The sequence below is a fragment of the Ambystoma mexicanum genome, chromosome 12 (genome assembly GCF_040938575.1).
Source record: "Ambystoma mexicanum isolate Mex_15411 chromosome 12, UKY_AmexF1_1, whole genome shotgun sequence".
Taxonomy (NCBI): Eukaryota; Metazoa; Chordata; class Amphibia; order Caudata; family Ambystomatidae; genus Ambystoma; species Ambystoma mexicanum.
The window spans coordinates 1000943447-1000963410 of record NC_090936.1 but is presented as its reverse complement, the minus strand read 5'-3'; the positions used below and the strand labels follow the sequence as shown (position 1 = coordinate 1000963410).

Below are 19964 nucleotides of genomic sequence, written 5' to 3'. Positions count from 1 at the left end.
ACAATGCAAATGTATCACACGCACTCCTAGTAAAAGTTGTAGTGCTTGCATAAGAAGAAAAGCATCTAATTTCCCATTGTTGAACTATTAATGTTGTCAGAGTGGTTGCGTGTCCCTAACTAAAAGAGGGAACGCTTGTTAAAACATTCCAAAAACCCTAACGTTGTATTTACAGCATCAAAGGAAGGTCGCGTGTGGCCAATGGTGATTCCCGACAGGAGTTAGAAAGCATCTCCTTCAAAATACATGGGAATACAAACACTTGCATTTATTTAAGGTTAAAGATCTACCTTAAAGAATGGTTGCATGTGCCTAAATCTGTTTCTCCTTTGAACACTGAACACTGTAACGTTAAGAACACGTATTCTTTAAACCAAGAAGTTGTACCAATAAGAAGAACAAGCATTACCCGAGCCAAGAGGCAAACCCTTTCTATAGTGAAGCAATCTCTTTTTAAACCCATCCACCTGATTTACAAAGTTGTTGAAAGTCCAGGGTCCTCTGATACAAGTGTGACATTGTTACTCGAAGTTGTAAGTGTGGAAATACAACTTCAGGGTAGCTAATGGATCCAAGAAGGTGTGAATAAAGCTGGGGAAGGGAGCTGGGTGCTTGTAAGAAGATTGAGCACATAACCTGTAATGCTGAGACTGCTGAATTTGAGAGAGTTAGTCTTGAAGCAGATGCTGGTTATACTTGGGGCAGTAAGACAGAAGAGGATAAGAGGCTGCCCTTTTTTGGAGTAGAGGAAAGAAGAGTGCCTTGCCTATCTGTAGAGGTTGAGGAGCCTTGTCTGTAAAAACCCTGAACTACAAAGTTGAAGGTGAAATAACAGAACCGTAGTTGTGTATAATACTGTCAGTGGATACTACATTGAAGTTAGTTGAAGTCGTAGCATACTGTGGAACAAAGAAGGCTGTTCCCATTATTACAGAAGTAGAAAAGTGGTTGTCAAGAGCAAAGCAACAACCCAAGAAGAAGCATCCTGACAATTATACTAACTACACTGCAGAGGTCATAACCACTTGAGAAGCTGCAGAAGGACACATTGTTAATCTGTTCTTGAACTGTGGCAAAAGAATCTTGGAAAGAGGATATCCCGGATTACCATTGGTGCGACTTTCTTGGCTGGAATTGGAAGGGGATCCTTTCAACTGAAAGTTTAAGAAATGTTACCAGTGAATTGTGTTTGATGAGCTATTGTTTTATTTGGAATTTACAAGAAGTGGTTCAAGACTTAGCTTTTTTTTCATTTGAACATTTGTGGAAGTTGTCTTTGGACAATCCTGTGGAAGAGATGTACAGAGGACAGGTGAAGGTCATCCACATGCTATTTAATGTTCATTGTTGTTTATTCTTTTATGTTATTTTGAACTACTTTGAATGTTTTGTTGTTCAGTATGAGGGCCGGTTTATATATGTTAGGAGTTATTCCCTTAACCTTTAGACTTGGTATGAAATTCCCTGATAGAGTAGTATTAGCAAGGAATTTTTGAATCTTTTTTCTTTGATAAAGTTTATAATTGTGAAAAAACCATAAGCCTCCCATTACTGACCTCTCACAAGGGGCATTATACAGTATTAGGTCTCTAGACGATGTTTCCCTGGCCACCTCATAAATAGACTGCCCAGGAAACACTGCCTAAATGACTGAAAACCGGAATAAGAATTGAGGCCTGGAAGAGGGAAGACAGACGCCAAAGGGATAACAGGTAAGTGTGTGGGGAACAGGCGATGGGCTGTATTTGAAACGAGGAAGGGTGGTTGGGGAGGGGCGGCCGGAGCCAGCACAAAGAGGGTGCAGGGTTTGAAACCCTTGATGAAATGAAGATCTCACCAGCATGGGATCGGGTAAGTGTGGCAGGGCGGGTGTGTGTTTGCTTCAAGCAGTGTGGCTGGAGAGTGGGGCAGGAGAGCAGTGCAAAGGGGGATCTGGGAGTGAAACCCTCCCCATCCCCCCCATGGGATGAAATCCTGCCTTTGGAAGCTGCTCCGAGACAGCTAAAAAGGTTATGCAGGATTGGCCTCCATGGGACGGGATTATCACATGAAACCGATTATGGTATTAGGTCTCTTTAGGCCAAAGTGTTTTCTCTGTGAGCTGATATGTACCTGGATTCAGGCTCTGAAGGTTTAGACCTTACGAGTTGGGTGATGTGCGTTAAATGCGCTGGTATTACCAAATACTGCAGCATTACCGTACCGGCAAACTATAAGGTGGGCGTAAAGTTGGAGGATTCACGTCCAGCTATGACCTGGAGGTAAATCCGTCGACTTTCTACCCATTTTCAGCGGAATTACTGCAGCGAAAATACTGCATTGAGTCCTATGGACTCAAATAAAATGGGGACTTACACCAACGTTCCAAGTAGCGGTAACAGGAACGCAGTTTGGTGGTATTTGGATGGATTTACCACCCAGATACCACCAAACTCCGAAAGAGGCCTCAAGTGTGTTATCGTCTCTGAATGGGCCTCACTACGACAGCGGCATAGCTACCCCCATACCGGGTACCGGGTTCCCTGAATGGGGAAATACCGGGCCATTCCGACCTTGGAGGGCCCGGTATTTCCCCATTCAAGGAACCTGGACCCGGTACATCCCCAATCCCATTTGAGCCCACTTAGGGCTCAATGGGAATGGGAGGATGCTAACCACGGGCCCGTTAATGACGGGCCTGTGGTTAGCATCTTGGGCTGCTCGCGGGTCCCGCTAAGGACGCCTTGTTTACCAGACGTCCTTAGTGGGACCCGTGAGCAGACATCGTAATGAGGTGGTAGGGGGCTAACGGCACTGTCAGCTCTACCGGCGCCATTAACCCCCTACCGCCAGGGTCGTAATGAGGCCCGATGACTTGTTACGAGAAAGGGTTTCACATTCAAACTTATCTCTTTTTGTGTGCAAAGAAAACAAAATGTGGCGTGTAAAATAAAACGGGCCTCATTACGAGGTTGGAGGTAGCCTTGCCGGTTTTACCCCATCTCTCTGGCAATTGGGGCTTCAAATATTTTGTCCTGCAACGTGCATCGTGCAAAGACATGCTTATGTTGAACATATTAGCGAAGATGTTGAAGCATACTGTTGCACGTGGAGAAGGTAGAGTTATAATGATGCGTTTGCCGCCACTGGGATTAGTTCTCTTGGGGAGACTGCGTCCAGACGGGAGCTGCTGCACCTGAAGAAGGGGGGAATTACCGCCACACACCTTTTGCATCACTGATCCGAACCACAGATCATCTGAGTAACTGAATTTTGAAGGTTTTGACAATACATAATTCATTTCGACGCAGCAAAGCGGTATTGAAAGGTGAATGTCTCAACCAGTGTACAGAAAAGGGGGGGTTGATTACCCCACAGTCAAGTAGTCGTGATGTCGTACATGGTATCACTTGTTCAGGCAATGGGGCGTGTCCTCCTCATGTATACATCCTATGGGGCATAGTGCATCGCTGACACAGGTAATTTGGCATTAATAACACAGCCAGTGAAGGGCCTAGTAGTAGTAACTCAAACTCGGCCAGTGGGCATATGGCAAAACGTAGCTTTCAATTGGACACAACCATAACAAAAAAACCAACAGTGCACATAGAATCATAAACAAAGCCACAAGGGTACCTAACATCACTGGCACAGTCAGAGGGGAGCATGGCATTGCTGCCAAAGTCTAAGGAGCATGTGCCATCAGTAACACAGTGGCACAACTAAGCGGGCATTTGGTATTACTGACTGAGCCAGCACGGCACGAGGCTTTGTGAACACAGCCATTGGTGTGCATAGCATCACTGGCACGGTTCTATGTGTTTATAGATTTAGAGCAGCACCAAAATCCATGGGGGGTCGGAGGGAGACAAGCCCCCATAGCCCTCCATTAATCGCCTATTGCACCCCAATCAAAAAATCATTATCCCCTTTCAAAACATACTATTTGTATCTTTTTTGAAAACTATATATTGTGGGTGAATTGCTTGGTGATGAATGCACTGAGGGATGTGTGTGGTGAATATGATGCAATGACATCCCATAATATACCACAGGATGTGGAATATACTGCATTTGGAATAGGTCCCAAAGCTGCATCTCTGAAGTAATCAAAGGGTCTTGTCCTGTGGAAAATTCTGGAATACACTGATATTGGAATTGATTTTTGATTAAGGTTAGCTTGCTGTCATGTGTGTGGAATGACACTTGATTCTTCCTCCCTCCGCTATTCCATATGTGCCAGTAATTGCCCCTTTTCTTTGACTGTCCAGCAACCTGTAAGCAGTGCATGCTGGGAGGGGAAACAGTGTGTATGCACTGCATGCTGGAAGCGGCTGTACGGGAAACAGTGTGCATGCACTGCATGCTGGAAGCGGCTGTACGGGAAACAGTGTGCATGCACTGCATGCTGGAAGCGGCTGTACAGTGTGTATGCGCTGCATGCTGGAAGGGGCTGTACAGTGTGTATGCGCTGCATGCTGGAAGCGGCTGTACAGTGTGTATGCGCTGCATGCTGGAAGCGGTTGTACAGTGTGTATGGGCTGCATGCTAGAAGCGGCTGTACGGGAAACAGTGTGCATGCACTGCATGCTGGAAGCGGCTGTACAGTGTGTATGCACTGCATGCTGGAAGCGGCTGTACGGGAAACAGTGTGCATGCACTGCATGCTGGAAGCGGCTGTACGGGAAACAGTGTGTATGCACTGCATGCTGGAAGCAGCTGTACAGTGTGTATGCACTGCATGCTGGAAGCGGCTGTACGGGAAACGGCAAACAGTGTGTATGCGCTGCATGCTGGAAGCGGCTGTACGGGAAACTGTGTGTATGCACTGCATGCTGGAAGCGGCTGTACGGGAAACTGTGTGTATGCACTGCATGCTGGAAGCGGCTGTACGAGAAACTGTGTGTATAATGCACTGCATGCTGGAAGCGGCTGTACAGTGTGTATGCGCTGCATGCTGGAAGCGGCTGTACAGTGTGTATGCGCTGCATGCTGGAAGCGGCTGTACAGTGTGTATGCGCTGCATGCTGGAAGCGGCTGTACGGGAAACAGTGTGTATGCACTGTATGTTGGAAGCAGCTGTTTCCCACATGGGGTCAATTTGGGTCTGAACTCTTTAAGTGACAGTCCTACGCTCCAATGCATCGAAACCCTTTGAGTGGCAGACACCAGTGGAATTGGGAAGCCTCCTCTCCCTAAGTGAATACCTCTGGCAGCCTCATCTCTCTTTCAGTGAGGGTTTCTGCATATCTATTGCCTCCCGGAACGGAATGTCTAAACTGATTCCCCTCTTAATTAGTGAGCCACCCACTCGCCATGACTTCTCACTCTTACATGTGTTTATGCGTGTTCATTCTTTTTCAGCCCGTTTGTCCCCTATGTCCCTGACACACTTGGCCTACATCCACTCTCTCAGTGGAGGCTTCTCTTTGATGGTGTCCAGCATGTGCCCTCTCTCAATCAATGCATGTATCTGCAATCATCGCTTCCATCAATGGATCTCTAAGCATGTTTACTCACTCACTGATGTCTTTTTGGTCTTCAGTGGGTAGGTTAACATAGGCTTCAGTGGACGACTCCACATCCCACCACTCCCTCGGCTGATATCACAGTATCTCACCACCTGTCTCCGAATGCCTCCTCGCTTCCGCAGTAGATGCCTCCCTGTGTATCGTGTTTCTCAGTAGCAAATCCTCTTCTTCTCTCTCTAGGTGTATCAACATATCTCCTCTCCCCACAGTGTATGCCTCAGTGTAGGTCCTCTCTGCCTTGATGGATGTAGTAGAATGCCCAGACTCTTCCACTTTGGATGCCTTAATTTGTCTCCAGCAGCAGATGCTTCTGAATATCCTCTCTCCCCCAGTGTTTATGGTTGCATGTCTTTTCTCTCCTTCAGTGGATGTCTGATATCTCAACATTTCTTCATTCTCCAGTGTCGCGGGGGCCTAGCTTCATGGCGTATGCATGTTCTGTTCCACCCCCGCATGTGTACCCAGTTGTTGCATTAAGAGTGTTGTCATATCTGAAGGTGTGTGGGTGCAGAGCTGTCATGAATGGTGTTTATTAAAGTAACAGCATGGCTCTAGATTACATCCTTGATCCCACAGTGAGTGTCTAGTCTCTCCTTCAATAGTTATCGCTGCATGCCTTCCCTCTCCTAAGGGTGTTCTTTCTTTCACATGTAATGGCTACACCAAGCATGGCTAGTCCTTCCACCAATCTATGTCTTAGCATGTCTTTTCTCCTCCCGCCAATGGATGCCTCAGCATACACATTTACTCCCTATGTGGTTGTCCCAGCATATCTCATTTCTTCCCCAGATGTTTTATGCAATCTCATTCCTGATGGTGATCGCCTATGCCTTGGAGGTACACCAAGTTGTAAGGAGCTTAAGAAATCCACGTAACACAGAGGTAAGTGCCCCTTGTGCGCAATCCACGAATCTTCTCTGTCTTCCTAGCTCTAGCTTTTGAGCACTCCCACCAAATCCTCAGTTTCTGAAATGATGGACGAGACCGCAGACACACATTTTTGGATGGTCAATTGGACTTGGGTTGAAGCATGTCCTTCATAGATAGCAGAATATTCATTAAGGTTAGAGGTGGGGGCTGGGAGGGGAAGAAGCACTGTTCAGTGAAGGCAAGTAACTAACAATACATATTCTATCTATCAGAGCAGGCGTGCCCTGGTATAGCCTTTCCATGTGAGTTAGTTAGAAGCACATCACTACTGCACATGGAACACAGCCTTGATAAAATTACACATATTTCAGTATAGTGATGGCCCCAACAACAGGAATGCAAAATGGTGGGATCCAATCATACTGTAGTTCAGTGTGCACTAGAAGTGGTCTACAAACCTCTCCCTCACTGTGCCTCAGCAATGTATTATCACACAGTCATGATGGAATGCCTGTTGGGCTGGGCATAAAACAGATGTAGACCCATCTCTCTTTGGTTTATTAAACTGTACGGATCACTGCTTATGAGAAGATGGGCCTATATGAAAGCAGCAAATGTCATACTAGTGTGCAGGTTTAGCTATTTTCTGGGAGGGAGGTATATTAGTGCAGTCATTGTTTCTGCATCACAGCTGGTGGTTGGCCATGGCCATGGGGACTGTCCTAATCCATTGGTACTGGAGCACATCTAAAGGTTATTCATGTTGATCTAGGTCAGGGGTCTGCAACCTTTGGCTCTCCAGATGTTTTAGACTGCAACTACTATCACTCATAAACATTATAGTCAATGGTGAGTGATCATGGGAGTTGTAGTCTATAACAGCTGTAGAGCTACAGGTTGCAGACCACTGATCTAGGTGGTTCTAGTGCAGTGACAGGGTATTGTAAAGCACCAGCATACAGGACTTGGCTGCTTGGCAGTAATGAAGTAACTAAAGCACGGAGACATGAAGAATTGATGCTTAGACAGAGAAGGCTTGCTTAAAAGGATAGGTCTTGTCGGGTAATTCTGTACTTCTAAGAGCATGCACCAATGTGCAGTATTTCTTACATGGGGCGCTTTGGCTAGGACAATATCAGACTTAGTATTACCCAGGAACACTAATTTTTCCACTAACAGTACCAGATGCCCTTTGTGTCCAAGTGGCTTTCCGACGAAGAGACCCCAGAACTTAGACTGTTCGGGCAAGACTGTGCCCCGTTTTATCTAAAGGAAGTTATCTGGTTGCCTGAGGCTGTCACGAGGAAGAATCCGGCGATGGTGAGGCTGGGGTGGAAGATGTGGAGACGTGCATGCAAAATGATGGGAGACCCACTCCCGCGTTCTCCGCAGGTGCCACTAATTGCCCTGGCGGGGGTAGATGGTCAGCTGAGGGGGATTGTCAGGACCCACTGGGAGCCGGTGGGGTTGGTGACATTGGGTGACATGTGGCAGGAAGGCGCCATAAAGGGGTTTGAAGAACTTAGCGAGGAGGTTGGTTTACATGGAGGTCAATTTGTCACATATCATAGATTGGGGAAGAGAATTCGGGAACTATGGCCTGAGACTACCTTGGCAGATGAACTGAATGTTACTATGGAAGGGATATATGATACAACGGAAGGGGGACATGAAATCTCTAGGCTATATGAGATGGTGATGTCAAAGGTTGGGAAGGAACCGACATATCTACGATCAGAATGGGAGAGCGAGGTTGGGACCCAGATGGGAGACGAGATGTGGGAGCGGGCTCTAGGATATCATGGGAGGGTGTCCCGGAATGCTAGGTTACAGCAAATACAGTTGTATGTCACCCATAGGGCGTATATAACCCCGTTGAGGATATCCAAATTCCGGAATGCAGGCAGACAGGCATGCCCCAAATGTGACGAAGAGAATGCGGACATGGCGCATATGTTCTGGGCGTGCCCAGTGATTGAGGGGTTCTGGAGGGAGGTGGCGCGCAAGCTGGAAGAGAGAGGGGTCACGCTTGCTGTAGACACTGCCTGGGCATGTCTGCTGGGTGGGTTCTCCAGACCCCGGAAGCAGAAACATGTTAGTAAATTAAAAGATTTAGCGTATGTGCTGGCCAAACGAAGAATAGCCATGGGTTGGAAGAAATGTCACAAGCCACGGGTTGGGGTGTGGTGGAATGACCTGCAGAAATGGGCGGAGGCTGAGACAGCGGTGTGGCAGGAGGCAAGTTGTATGTCTTGGGAGGAGGAACTGGGCTCTCTGATGGCATGGAAGACACTGATATCCTGCATATTTGGGACAGGGGTGGATTCGGAAGAATCGGATGATAACGATGCCCGCTCATGTGCGCCAGATACAGGAAACGACATGGAAACCGGCTCGCGAGGGGGGAGGGATAAGGGAAGCAGTGCGTACTGATGGTTGAATGTAAAATGTAACAATGCTAATTGCACTGCGGTTTGGTTTGTATTGTTGGTTGTGTTGAAAAATCAATAAAATAAATTTAAAAAAAAAAAAAAAAAACAGTACCAGATGCCCCTGGCTTCACACAATAAACAAATCACACAATAACCAACCACACGCAGCTTCTGTGATTCTGTCATTCACTTTATACATTTTCTGCAGACCATAAAAAAACGCCCAGAGAGCAACATCACAATGCACAGTCATTAGATACATGTAAAACATTGGGAAACATCATATTGCAGTTTAGCAGATAATACTATTTTCCATTATATTTGCAGTTATTTTAGTATCAATTCCCCTGGCTTCTTCCACACCAGGGAAAAACGCCTCCTTTAGCCAACTTGGCAGAGCACATGCTTGTTTATATACCACCTTGAGATATAACTGTTACTCTTCGTACAGGAAAATACATTTGTTCTCCAGTGAATAAAGAAGAAATGGTATTTCCCTTTTCGGGATTAATCTGACATTTCACTAATTAGAGTAAGATTATCTCTAATAAGATGGTTCTCTTTATTTGGCACTTATGCTTACCAAGTGATCGCTGTTACTTTGTCTGCACAGCAGGATGCAGGCCGTCTCTCCCCGCTAACTGCCTGCCAGAGTCCAGCGAGGACCTTGCCCACCTCCCTCCTTTCTCTGCTGAAAGCGGCTGCTGTCTCCCTTCGGTGCTCTGCTCGCCTTCGCTTTTCTTGTCTGACCCCCTCCTTCTTGCTTTCTCTGGATGATATCCTCCCGTCTCTTCCGTCCCCCTTGCATATATCTTCCTAAAGAACGTATATGATTTCAACACCTATTTCCCTGCCTTCTCTGTGAGTTCATCAATCAAACAGCTCTCCTTTTAGCCAGCTCCAGTAAATTTTCCATAACCCTTTCTGCTTTCACCTTTATACAGCACTCTTTCTCAAACCCGGATGAACCTGCAATATTTTCATCCTGTTTCCTGCAGCTTTCTGCTCATACAAAGAGTTGTCTTTTACATAGCACATTCCGCTGCCCCATTGCTCTGAGCCTCACATTCAGCACAAGGTAAAACAGCTTTTAATTTGTGCATTTATTTTTAAAAAACCCAACCTTGCAGTGCGTGTACGTGCACCCCCAGCCTGCTGTTGGACTATGGCCTAAGCAACCCCATTCTAATTACTGATAGTTTAGCTTGTTAAGGTTATTGGTTAGTGGGTTAATAATTAGTCGGGTTAATTGTTAGTCCTGATACTGCACTATATTGTGCATAGCTAAACTCCCAAATTACCCCTTCTTTGGTTTGGGATGATTCTCATCAGTGCCTCACATCAGCCCCAAATCACCAAAAGCTGCACACAGGAATCAATTTTACATTGGTGCTTAGTTTCCCTATTGAGAACGGTGGCTCTATTGAAATTAGTGCACGGTTGAAATTCATGCACTAATTATCCCTACAGTCTTTAATGCCTTTCTTAACTGCATTTCAGAGCACTCTGTCTTGTGGCGAGAATGTACAGCCCTAGGTTCTAACTTTTGAAAATGTGGGGTGACCAACAGGTTGTTTATTGTGGATGGGAAACTTCCAGTGGGTTGGTATTTCTTTATCCAACATGGGCTGTGTCACTACCCACAATGGCCCTTTCATGTGAGCGTCAGGGCTTTAAACTCTATTCGTTCCTATAGACAGTGTAGGTCACAAATGGCCGGAGGAACGTAACCCATGACTTTAATCCTACGGACGATCCTGGATGTTGGTGCTAGATCATTTACATCAGTTTGGGTCAAGAAACACTGTAAAGTAAATTGTACTCATGTGCCTTGACCAAGATGTGACAACAGGTATAAGAAGATACAGCCAAATTCTAGAGCTTGCTTGCCTTAAATCACACTTATCTACAGTTGGCAGGAAAGTTGAGAGGCAAGTAAAATCCCCTACTACCTGAACTAGTGTGACATCAGCACCAGGCTGGGTTGGCCAGGAGAAAGGACATCTGTGGGACTATCCAAACTTTCATTCACCATCTCTGATTTCATCCGATTTACTCTTGGTGAGATTGCAAAGCGGCATTCCATGACTTTGGACAGTTGTGGGTATCTAAGGCTGTATTATGTGGACAAGAGTATCTCATATGTTCTCCTTTCTACACATAGCTGCCTACCATCTGCATGGAGTCGAAAGTTAAAGAGAAAGGTCGCAGATCACATCTGCAAAAAGAGGCATGCATGCATCAAAAAGGGTAGGGGGAGGAGAGGATCCCTGGTACACCCACACCTGATCCTATCAAACGGTCATTTTAAAAAGCAAGCAGAGACGTCTTCTGCCATGCAGAAGGAGGTGGGAGTAAGTGTAAGACACACTGATAGAGGGGGTTTCATGCGTCCTTTCTCTCGTTGTATGCTTTTTACAGTGTCATGGGGTTTCATCCGGATGTATTTGTGTTCATTTTCAACAGGAAACAATTCATACTGGGGCGACAAGCAGACTCTATGTGCTGTACGGCATGGCCTGGTAAGAACTGTACATGTAACACATTGAACCATACACGGTAAAACATGAACACTCTATATTGGTTTTCAATATAACACTCATGTATTTTACTGATCCTGCCAAATGTATACATTGCATTTGTATGATAATTGTGATAAGAATTACTGCATTTGACCAATGCCTACTGCACACAGATATCAGTGTGGTATTTACACACTCCCCATACAGTGGAGCATTGGGATGGTTCTTGGTGCCTATGCTGTCCAGTCGCAGTTCTGTCCTTTCACATCCTTGTCATGTATATCACATTGCTGCCATATCAATTCTTCCTGTCCTAGATCCTGTCCCAACACACCCCTCCTCTATCACGTCACTCTGTTGGGGCGTTCGTGTCTCGTCCATTTGCTGTCCGATCATAGCACTGCTCAATTGCCTTCCGTTTTAATTAAAAAGCTGCAGGCTCAGGACAGGAACAGACAGGGAGCAGCACTTGTAAAAACATGTTGCTTTATTCATACATTATTAACAAAGCTCTAGTTACTCTTTGAAGTAGATGACAAGGGAGCAACCCCAGGGGCCATCGTCATGCCTACCAGCTTAGGTTCCAGATGACACTTGCAGAACACTCACGCATCATCACCCATCCAACATTCATTGAGCTGTCATTCACTCACAGTCACCAACATTCTAACATCATGCAGGGACAGCTAGCAGGATACTTGTACAAGAGAAATCATATATGTCTCTCTTTGAGCCAGGATTCTGCAGCATGTGGCACCATGGGGCTCAGCTAGTAGGGGTTATTTGCTTGTTCCCTAAGGGAACATCGAGAAATAAAGACACAGACACCGGGGTAATATAAGTACTTTATTAAATGTGTAGTGTATGTTTTATCTATGTGTGTGTGTGTGTCTGTGTTCAATGTGTTTGATTTTGGATCAAACCAGCCAGCCCACCAAGTGCCTGGATGGAAATTTAATAAAGAAAAGAAAGGAAAGCAAAGAAATTGAACTCCCCTGCCAAGAATGGGCTGGACATGGGAGAAAAGAATCCCGAGAGGACTGAGGAAAAAGGAGAGTTCGAAAAACACAAACCCCCCCATCCCACCCTTGAAACTGAGGGTTCAGGGACTGCTACTCTGATGCGCAGCCACACAAAATATTGCTCAAATGTTCAACCCAAGAACATCATTGCTGCAGGGTTTTGCCAATGTAGACCCAGAGTCCCTTATGAGCCTAACAAGTGGTTTAACAACAGACAAGGGATTGGTTCAACCACTGCACACAGCCCATTGTTCAATCATCTCCTTAATATACAGTTTTATCAATAAGTATCAGTATTTTTACGCAAATGAGAGTTTTCAACAAATTCCTCACGTTCAAATTTAATTTCAGTTGGTGATTAATATGCTCCTGCCAACACGTGTTTCGACCTTACAGAACACAGGTCTTCTTCAGCGCCAATGTGTCACCTTTTAACATTACAATGATTAATAATAGTCAACATAACATACACAAAACACAAAATCAACATAATTTACTAAGCACAATCCAAGTTCAGAACACATGTAAACAATATTATTCAAAAAGTGATCAGTGTTTGTTGTCCACAATATAAATACTGTGTAACAAGCGAATCAGGAAACGTTTTGCATCCAGGGGATGAGGTGTCATTATCAACTGTTGATATTAAAAAGAAAGAAAAACAATAATACTACGGTAGTATCTTTACATTAGCTAATGAAATACTTCATGAGTATTTACTACCCATTTCCCATTTTCTAATAAAAAAAACTTGTGAGTTCACATTACAACACCATGTCCAATGTGACTCATGTTATAACTGGGTATAACCTTGTTAATGTCACCCTTGTGAATTCCCCAGGCCATTTTATTGAGACATACATATTCTAGTGCAATGCTATCTCAGACCTCCATGCGCTCTACAAATGACCCCAAATGCCTCCTGCCTTGCTCTCACCCGTGAGTGCTAACAATTCATTGTGCACCAATGCCTTGTGTGAAAAAGACAGTTAGAAAAGGACAGGAAGGAAGAGAGAAGAAAAAGACAGCAAAGAAGGATAAAAAGACCTACCTGGGGGCTCCTGTCTCGAGCGCTGTGATGCTGGAAATGCATCAGAGGGACAGGGCCTCTGAATCCTTGTCCTTTACTGCTTTTGATCGTGTGTTCTGTCGTTTTTTTCTGCCCAGGAGTCCATGTGGGACTCCTGGCAGTGCAGCTCTCTCTTTTGGTTTGGTGAACAGACCCATGGGATACCCTTATGGCACCCATGGGTAGGGGTACAACCCTGTGCCCCTAGTGTATGTTTTTGGGCACCTGTGGGTGGCCCACAGAGCAGGGTATGGGCTGGTGGCAGCTCCATGCTGAATTTGACAGGTGCTCTGGGTGTCCTCCATTTTGGGATACCCAGGCGCTGCCATTGGGATCAGTTGATTCCTGATAGGAAACAAGATGGCCCCTGTGGCCTCTTGCTTTCTATTGCCTGTTACCTTGTTTTCCCAAAGTCCTGGGAAGCCCTGACTCTGTCCCTTCCCCTGACTGGCTGTTGGGTGGAAGTTCCATATATGGTGTTGTTGTGAAGGCTCAGCTAGACTGACTGGAGCCTTCCCAGTGACTGTATGTTGTGGGTACCTCCTGTGGGTGGGACCTGGGTGAATGGAGTGTGTGACCAATATACACTCCTTGTTGTGGTTGTCTGGTTTCTGGCATGAGAGACAAAGACTGAGACAGCCCTGCCCGAAACTGGCCTGAATGGAGTGTGTAGTGTTGAATGGCTGGGTACTTGTCCCAATCCACATTCCTTGTTGTGAGTGTCTGAAAGGGAGGAGTGTGGCCTGAATGCACTGTGTGCCTGTTTGGCTGACTGACTGCATGAATGCCCTTCTGTATGATTGGCTGCTGAGTGTGTGCCAGCAGTGTGGATGAGAGACAGAATAGTATATCTGGGGACCTCTCACCACTGGTAATTGTTCAGAAGCGTTCAGAAGCTGAGTCTCCACTCTAAGAGTAACTGGAACTGCTGATCCTCGACGCCCAGCTGGAAGAAGAAGACTTGCTGTTGCACTTGCTTCGACCGATCTGAAAGCTGCCGAATTCGTCGAGGACTGACCCGAGAGAGGACCTGGTAAGGCGCCCTCTTCCCGTGCTCCGAGGGATCATCGAGCACCGCTACATCTTTGCCGAAGCGCCCTGGAAGTCAGACCCTCGAAAGGCTGCCGACCCGAGACGGGACCGCCGAGGAGATCGAAGTGAAGCACCCGGACATCGCCGCCGTCGACCAGGGTCCGCAGGTCTGTATAACCGCTGGAGGCCCTTCGAAGTTGTGTTGCCCAGCCGTGGGAACCACTTGACGCCGTGCCGCCGACGACCGGAGCCGTCCGCTCCTTGCCTAAGAACATTTGAATCGAAGGACTCCCTCGTCCGCACCGTCGACCGCTTTATCCTGCCGGAGAAAGTTGAGGACGACCAACGCGCCGACGAGAAACCTGCCGGTGGGTTTCCCGCCACCCGAAGACCACAAAGACTCGAACGACTCGAATGACTCGACGCCCTTGCTGGGCCCCCGTCTTCACAATCTTTGCAGTCCAGAACAATTGTCATCGAGGTGCCCCGCACGCCTCTGCCTTGCAGGACGCCAACGCTCCGTCGTCGACGAGCACCGCTTGGATCGAAGCTGCCGCCTCATCGACGCCGTTCTACCCTGTTTGTTGTCGGACGTTCGACGCCCCGTGTCTCCCGCTTGAAAGGGAAGGCATTCAAGAAGGGCCGTCGATTCCCCGCCGCCGAACGCCAAGTTCCTCGACGCTTCTCGACGCCTCTCGACGATCCGTGACTCCCACTTGAAAGGGGGTCGCTCAAGAAGGATCCGTCGACGCCTCTTCGAAGAACTCAACTCCACCAGGTACATTGGGGGGGTAAAAACATTATAGGAGGGAATAAGACTTGCAGAACAATATATGGACTGGGCTTGTGCTATATCTTTATTTTACAGGTTGCCCAGGTGGGGGGATCCCCACACAGAACTGTGTCTAGTGGTAGGGGCCAGTATTCTGCCTGTTGCTCAACCATCTTATTTTCTCTCCTCTCTCTATTGTTGGTTTCACTCTATTGATCTGTGTGACATTGTTACAGTATTGTTGATGCACTTTAATGAGATCTAATACAAAGGGTGGTACCACTGTAGAATTGTATATATTTGCCATTGTTGATTTTCCTAAGTACAAAGTGAGTTATCATGATAAGTGTACATAACCTTGAATATTGATTATATAAAGACTGTGTTCTAACCAATACAGTGTGTGGACATTCCTTTGTGGGGGCTTGGGGACTACACTGTACTTAAGAACCAGCCTGCATCACCTCCTGAGAAGCTAGGCCTTGATTGCTCGACCATAGCTACCCAATAGAGAATCTAGGCTGGGGTCCTCTGTGCCTCCCCTCTACCATATAGAGAGCAGAAGTACAGACCACCCTCTACCAGTCTTTACACTGGTGGCAGCGGTGGGATGCTTATGGTTTTAAGAATCAGTGTATAACCGTGCCACTTACAAAATATCTGCACTTTATTAAATTAAGGTTTAGTTGTGTACAAGATAACTGCATTACAAACAATGGAGTCTATTGCAAATGGCAAATTGACTCGGATGAGCTTGGAGGCTCTCCAGAGTGCTTGTGAAGCCAGGGAGTTAGACTTTGTGGATAAGTCTAGGGCTGAGCTGATAGCTGCCCTGGTGGACTACCAGACTGATGGTGAAACTCTTGATGAGGGGGGGGAATGCAACCAATGAGGACTCTGCCCCTGGGGTTTCTGCTGAATCTGTTTCTGGGAATGCCGCCATTCCTGCTGCCTCTGTTCCAAACCCCAGCAATTCCTTGGAGCTTGAGTTATTAAGGATGAAATTGGCCGTTGAATACCGCAAGTTGGAAATAGATGCTGAACTTAAGAGAGAGGAGTTGGCTCAACAAGTGGAGCTCAAGAATAGGGATCTTGAACTCAGAAATAAGGACCTTGAACTCAAGAGCCAGGACACTGAATGTCAGAGAATCCAGCTAGAGAAAGCTAGAGTGGAGACTTCAGCTAAAACCAGTGAGAGTGTCAGGTCCCCAGCCACCAAGTTTATGAAAGATTTGGTTGGTGTATTTGTGGAGGGTTCAGATATCCTCCAATGGATTGAAGAGTTTGAAATGGCTTGTGTGATTCATGATGTTGATAAAAGAGATTGGGCTAAGTGTTTGTTAAGCAGAGTGCCTCAAACTGGATATGACTGTATTCTGAAGCTGAGTGTGGAAGAAAGGGGTCAGTATGAGTGTATGAAGTCTGCTTTGATTGCCAAGTTTGGCAAGACACCTACCCAATACCTTAAAAGGTTCAGGGATTTTAAGAAAAGAGAGAATGTGTCTTGGGTTGACTGGGTGAGTGCTGCGCACATGAACATGATGGGGTGGATTGATGGATACAAGGTTAAGACTTTTGTTGAATTGTCCCACCTCTTGTTTTTTGAGCATTTCTCTGAAGCCTGTTCACCAGAGCTGCGTCAGTATGTGGCTGACCAAAACATTTTGGACCCCTTTAAGCTGGCTAGGTTGGCTGACAAGTGGGTCTCCCACCGGGTGTCCCCTAAGGACTCCAGTGGGAAAGACAAGGACAAAGAAAAGGGGGCCTCTCAGAAAGCTGAGGAGTCCCACAAGCAGTCACAGTCGGGTAAACCTAAACCTCCCTCTCCCAAGACCCAAAAATCTAGTGGGGATAAGTCATATGTGGGTGGGAATAAGAGTAGTGGTCCACCTGCTGCAAAGCAGGCTCCCAGTGGTTCCAGTACCGTACCCCGCACTCCTGGCACTTGTTGGGACTGTGGGGCTCTGGATCACAGAAGGGGTGACTCCAAGTGTAAAGGTAAGGCACTTGGAGTACAGGCTGTCAGCCTGACCTACCCTTACCCCGTGTCTGAGGTGGAGGCCACTGTCCTCCCCTCCTCTACCGGGATCACATTTGGTGCTCCGGTAGAGATTTCCTTAGTGTCCCTTGGGGCCTGGGACCAGTATGCAGAAGTACTGGCGACTATCCCACAGAACACCCGTAGGTTTTTGAGAAGTGTCCTCTTGAATGGCCAGCCTTCTACTGGTTTGAGAGACACTGGGGCAAGCATGACAGTGATGGACAGGACCCTGCTCAAGCCAGAGGACTATGTAGGTGCTCCTCTGAGAACCACCAGGTTAGCTGGTGGGCCTCCCAAATTATCGCCTGTAGCCTTAGTCACACTCATGATTGGAGACAAGACAGCAAAGCTTCCTGTCCTGGTTCAGGACAATGTCCCTGCTAACATTCTGTTAGGAAATGATCTAGTAGAGTTGGGGTTGATCTCGGACGGTCTTCCCATGACTGCTGCTGCAGTCACTAGGTCACAGGTGACACCGGGTCTGGCTGTGAGTCAGGTACCCGAGCCAAAGGCGAGGCCTAAGGCAAGAAGAAGGAAGACCAAGAAGGCCACCTCTGTGGAGGGAACACCTTCTCTTCCTGCTGTTCCGACAGCACCCATTGGGATCCATGCTCCGGACAGGCTGGGTCCAGTGGAAAACCCAAACTCAACTCCTGTGGGAGAAGAGACAGAAGACTCTCCTGTGGGAGAGGTTCTCAACCCGGAGGATCATCCCAACCTTCAATGCTTGTTAGCTGAAGGGGGACCCTCCCGGGCAGACTTCTGTAAGGGACAGAGAGAGTGCCACTCTCTCGAGGGACTGAGGAAACTGGCCCTGTCCCAGGCACAAGGAGAAGTGCCTAGGACATTCCGGATTTATTGGGAGGGTGAGCTCCTTGTTAGTGAGCCCACTAAGCCTGAACCTGGTGCCCTCAAGAGGTTGGTGGTACTCCAGGTTTACAGGCCCTTCCTACTGCAGTTGGCGCATGAGGTGCCCTTGGCTGGTCATCTTGGGACCAAGAAGACTAAGCAGAGGCTCTCTGCCCATTTCTACTGGCCACGGATGGGAGTAGAGGTGGAGTCCCACTGCAGGACCTGCCCAACTTGTCAGTTGTCTGGCAAGACTGGAGGCAGTGTCATTGCCCCACTGCAGCCATTGCCAGTGGTTGGCACACCATTTGAGAGGGTGGGCATCGACATCGTCGGTCCCCTTGACCCTCCCACTTCAGGTGGACATCGGTTCATCCTGGTCTTGGTAGATCATGCCACCAGGTACCCTGAGGCAATACCCCTTCGGACTGTTACTGCCAAGGTGGTTGCCAGGGCTCTCCTGGGCATTTTCACCCGTGTTGGATTCCCCAAGGAGGTTGTCTCTGACAGAGGATCCCACTTCATGTCTAGTTACATGAAAACCATGTGGAAAGAGTGCGGGGTAACCTACAACTTTCTCCACCTCTTACCACCCCCAGACCAATGGTCTGGTTGAGAGATTTAATAAAACTCTCAAGGGCATGCTAGGGGCTTTGGAAGAACCCCTAAGGAGGAAATGGGATCTCCTCCTGCCATGCCTGCTGTTTGCTTACAGAGAGGTACCTCAAGAGGGTGTTGGTTTCAGCCCCTTTGAGTTACTCTTTGGACATCCCGTGAGGGGGCCCCTCGCCTTGATCAGAGAAGGCTTGGGAGCCACCCCTCCAGGTCCCGCCAAGCAAGTGGGGGACTATGTGTTAGGCCTCAGACGGAGGATGACACAGATGATGGGTCAGGCAACAGCAAATCTCAACGCCAGCCAGGAATTGAATAAGTACTGGCATGACCTTAAAGCCTCGCAAGTGGATTGGACTCCGGGACAGGAAATCCTTGTGATGGAGCCTACCAAGCCTAGAGCTTTGACAGACAAGTGGACTGGACCCTTCAGGATCATCTCCAAAATGGGCGAAGTCAATTATCTGGTTAACATGGGAGCCTCTGGGGTAGCCCCTCAGGTATTCCATGTCAACAGGCTCAAGCCTTTCCACCGGCGAGCAGAAGTCTCATGTCTCTTGCTAGCTTCAGGGCAAGAAGAGGATGAGAGTGAGCCCCTTCCTGATTTGCTGCATAGCAACCCTCCGGATGGCTCAGTGGAGGGAGTACATCTCTCTCCGGATTTGACAACAGAGCAACAGAGGGCCTGCAGGGCTTTGCTCCAACAGTATGCCTCTCTGTTTTCACTGACGCCAGGCCTTACACCGTGGTGTCGGCATGAAATTGACACTGGTGACAGTGTGCCTGTCAAAAGCAGGTGCTACCGTATGTCAGATACCGTCAAGAACCACATCCAGGCTGAGGTCGCCAAGATGTTGGATCTGGGTGTTATTGAACCCTCAACCAGTCCCTGGTCCAGTCCAGTGGTCCTTGTCCCCAAGGCAAGTTCCCAGGTGGGTACCAAGGATTGGAGGTTCTGTGTGGACTACCGAGGAGTCAATGCCGTCACCAAAACTGACGCGCACCCATTGCCCAGGGCTGATGAGCTCGTGGACACCATAGGTGCTGCCAAATTTGTGAGCACCTTTGACCTTACCTCAGGCTATTGGCAAATAGCTCTGATGGACCATGCCAAGGAAAAGACAGCCTTCTCAACACCTGAGGGACTCTACCAGTTTAGGGTCATGCCTTTTGGGTTGAAGAATGCCCCTACCACCTTCCAGAGATTGGTCAACCATGCGCTCAGTGGGCTGG

At 47.5% G+C, this 19964-nt stretch overlaps 1 protein-coding gene across 2 annotated transcripts in view; it reads left to right on the top strand.

Annotated features, from left to right (window-relative positions):
- LOC138514188 (transmembrane protein 116-like) overlaps positions 1-19964 on the top strand; it is a 254026-nt gene that overhangs the window by 98287 nt on the left and 135775 nt on the right. For both annotated transcript variants that reach the window (XM_069629521.1, XM_069629522.1), the window contains exons 5-6: positions 6300-6392; positions 11279-11334. In XM_069629521.1, the coding sequence (XP_069485622.1) occupies positions 6300-6392; positions 11279-11334 (149 nt within the window). The remainder of the gene's footprint in view (positions 1-6299; positions 6393-11278; positions 11335-19964) is intronic.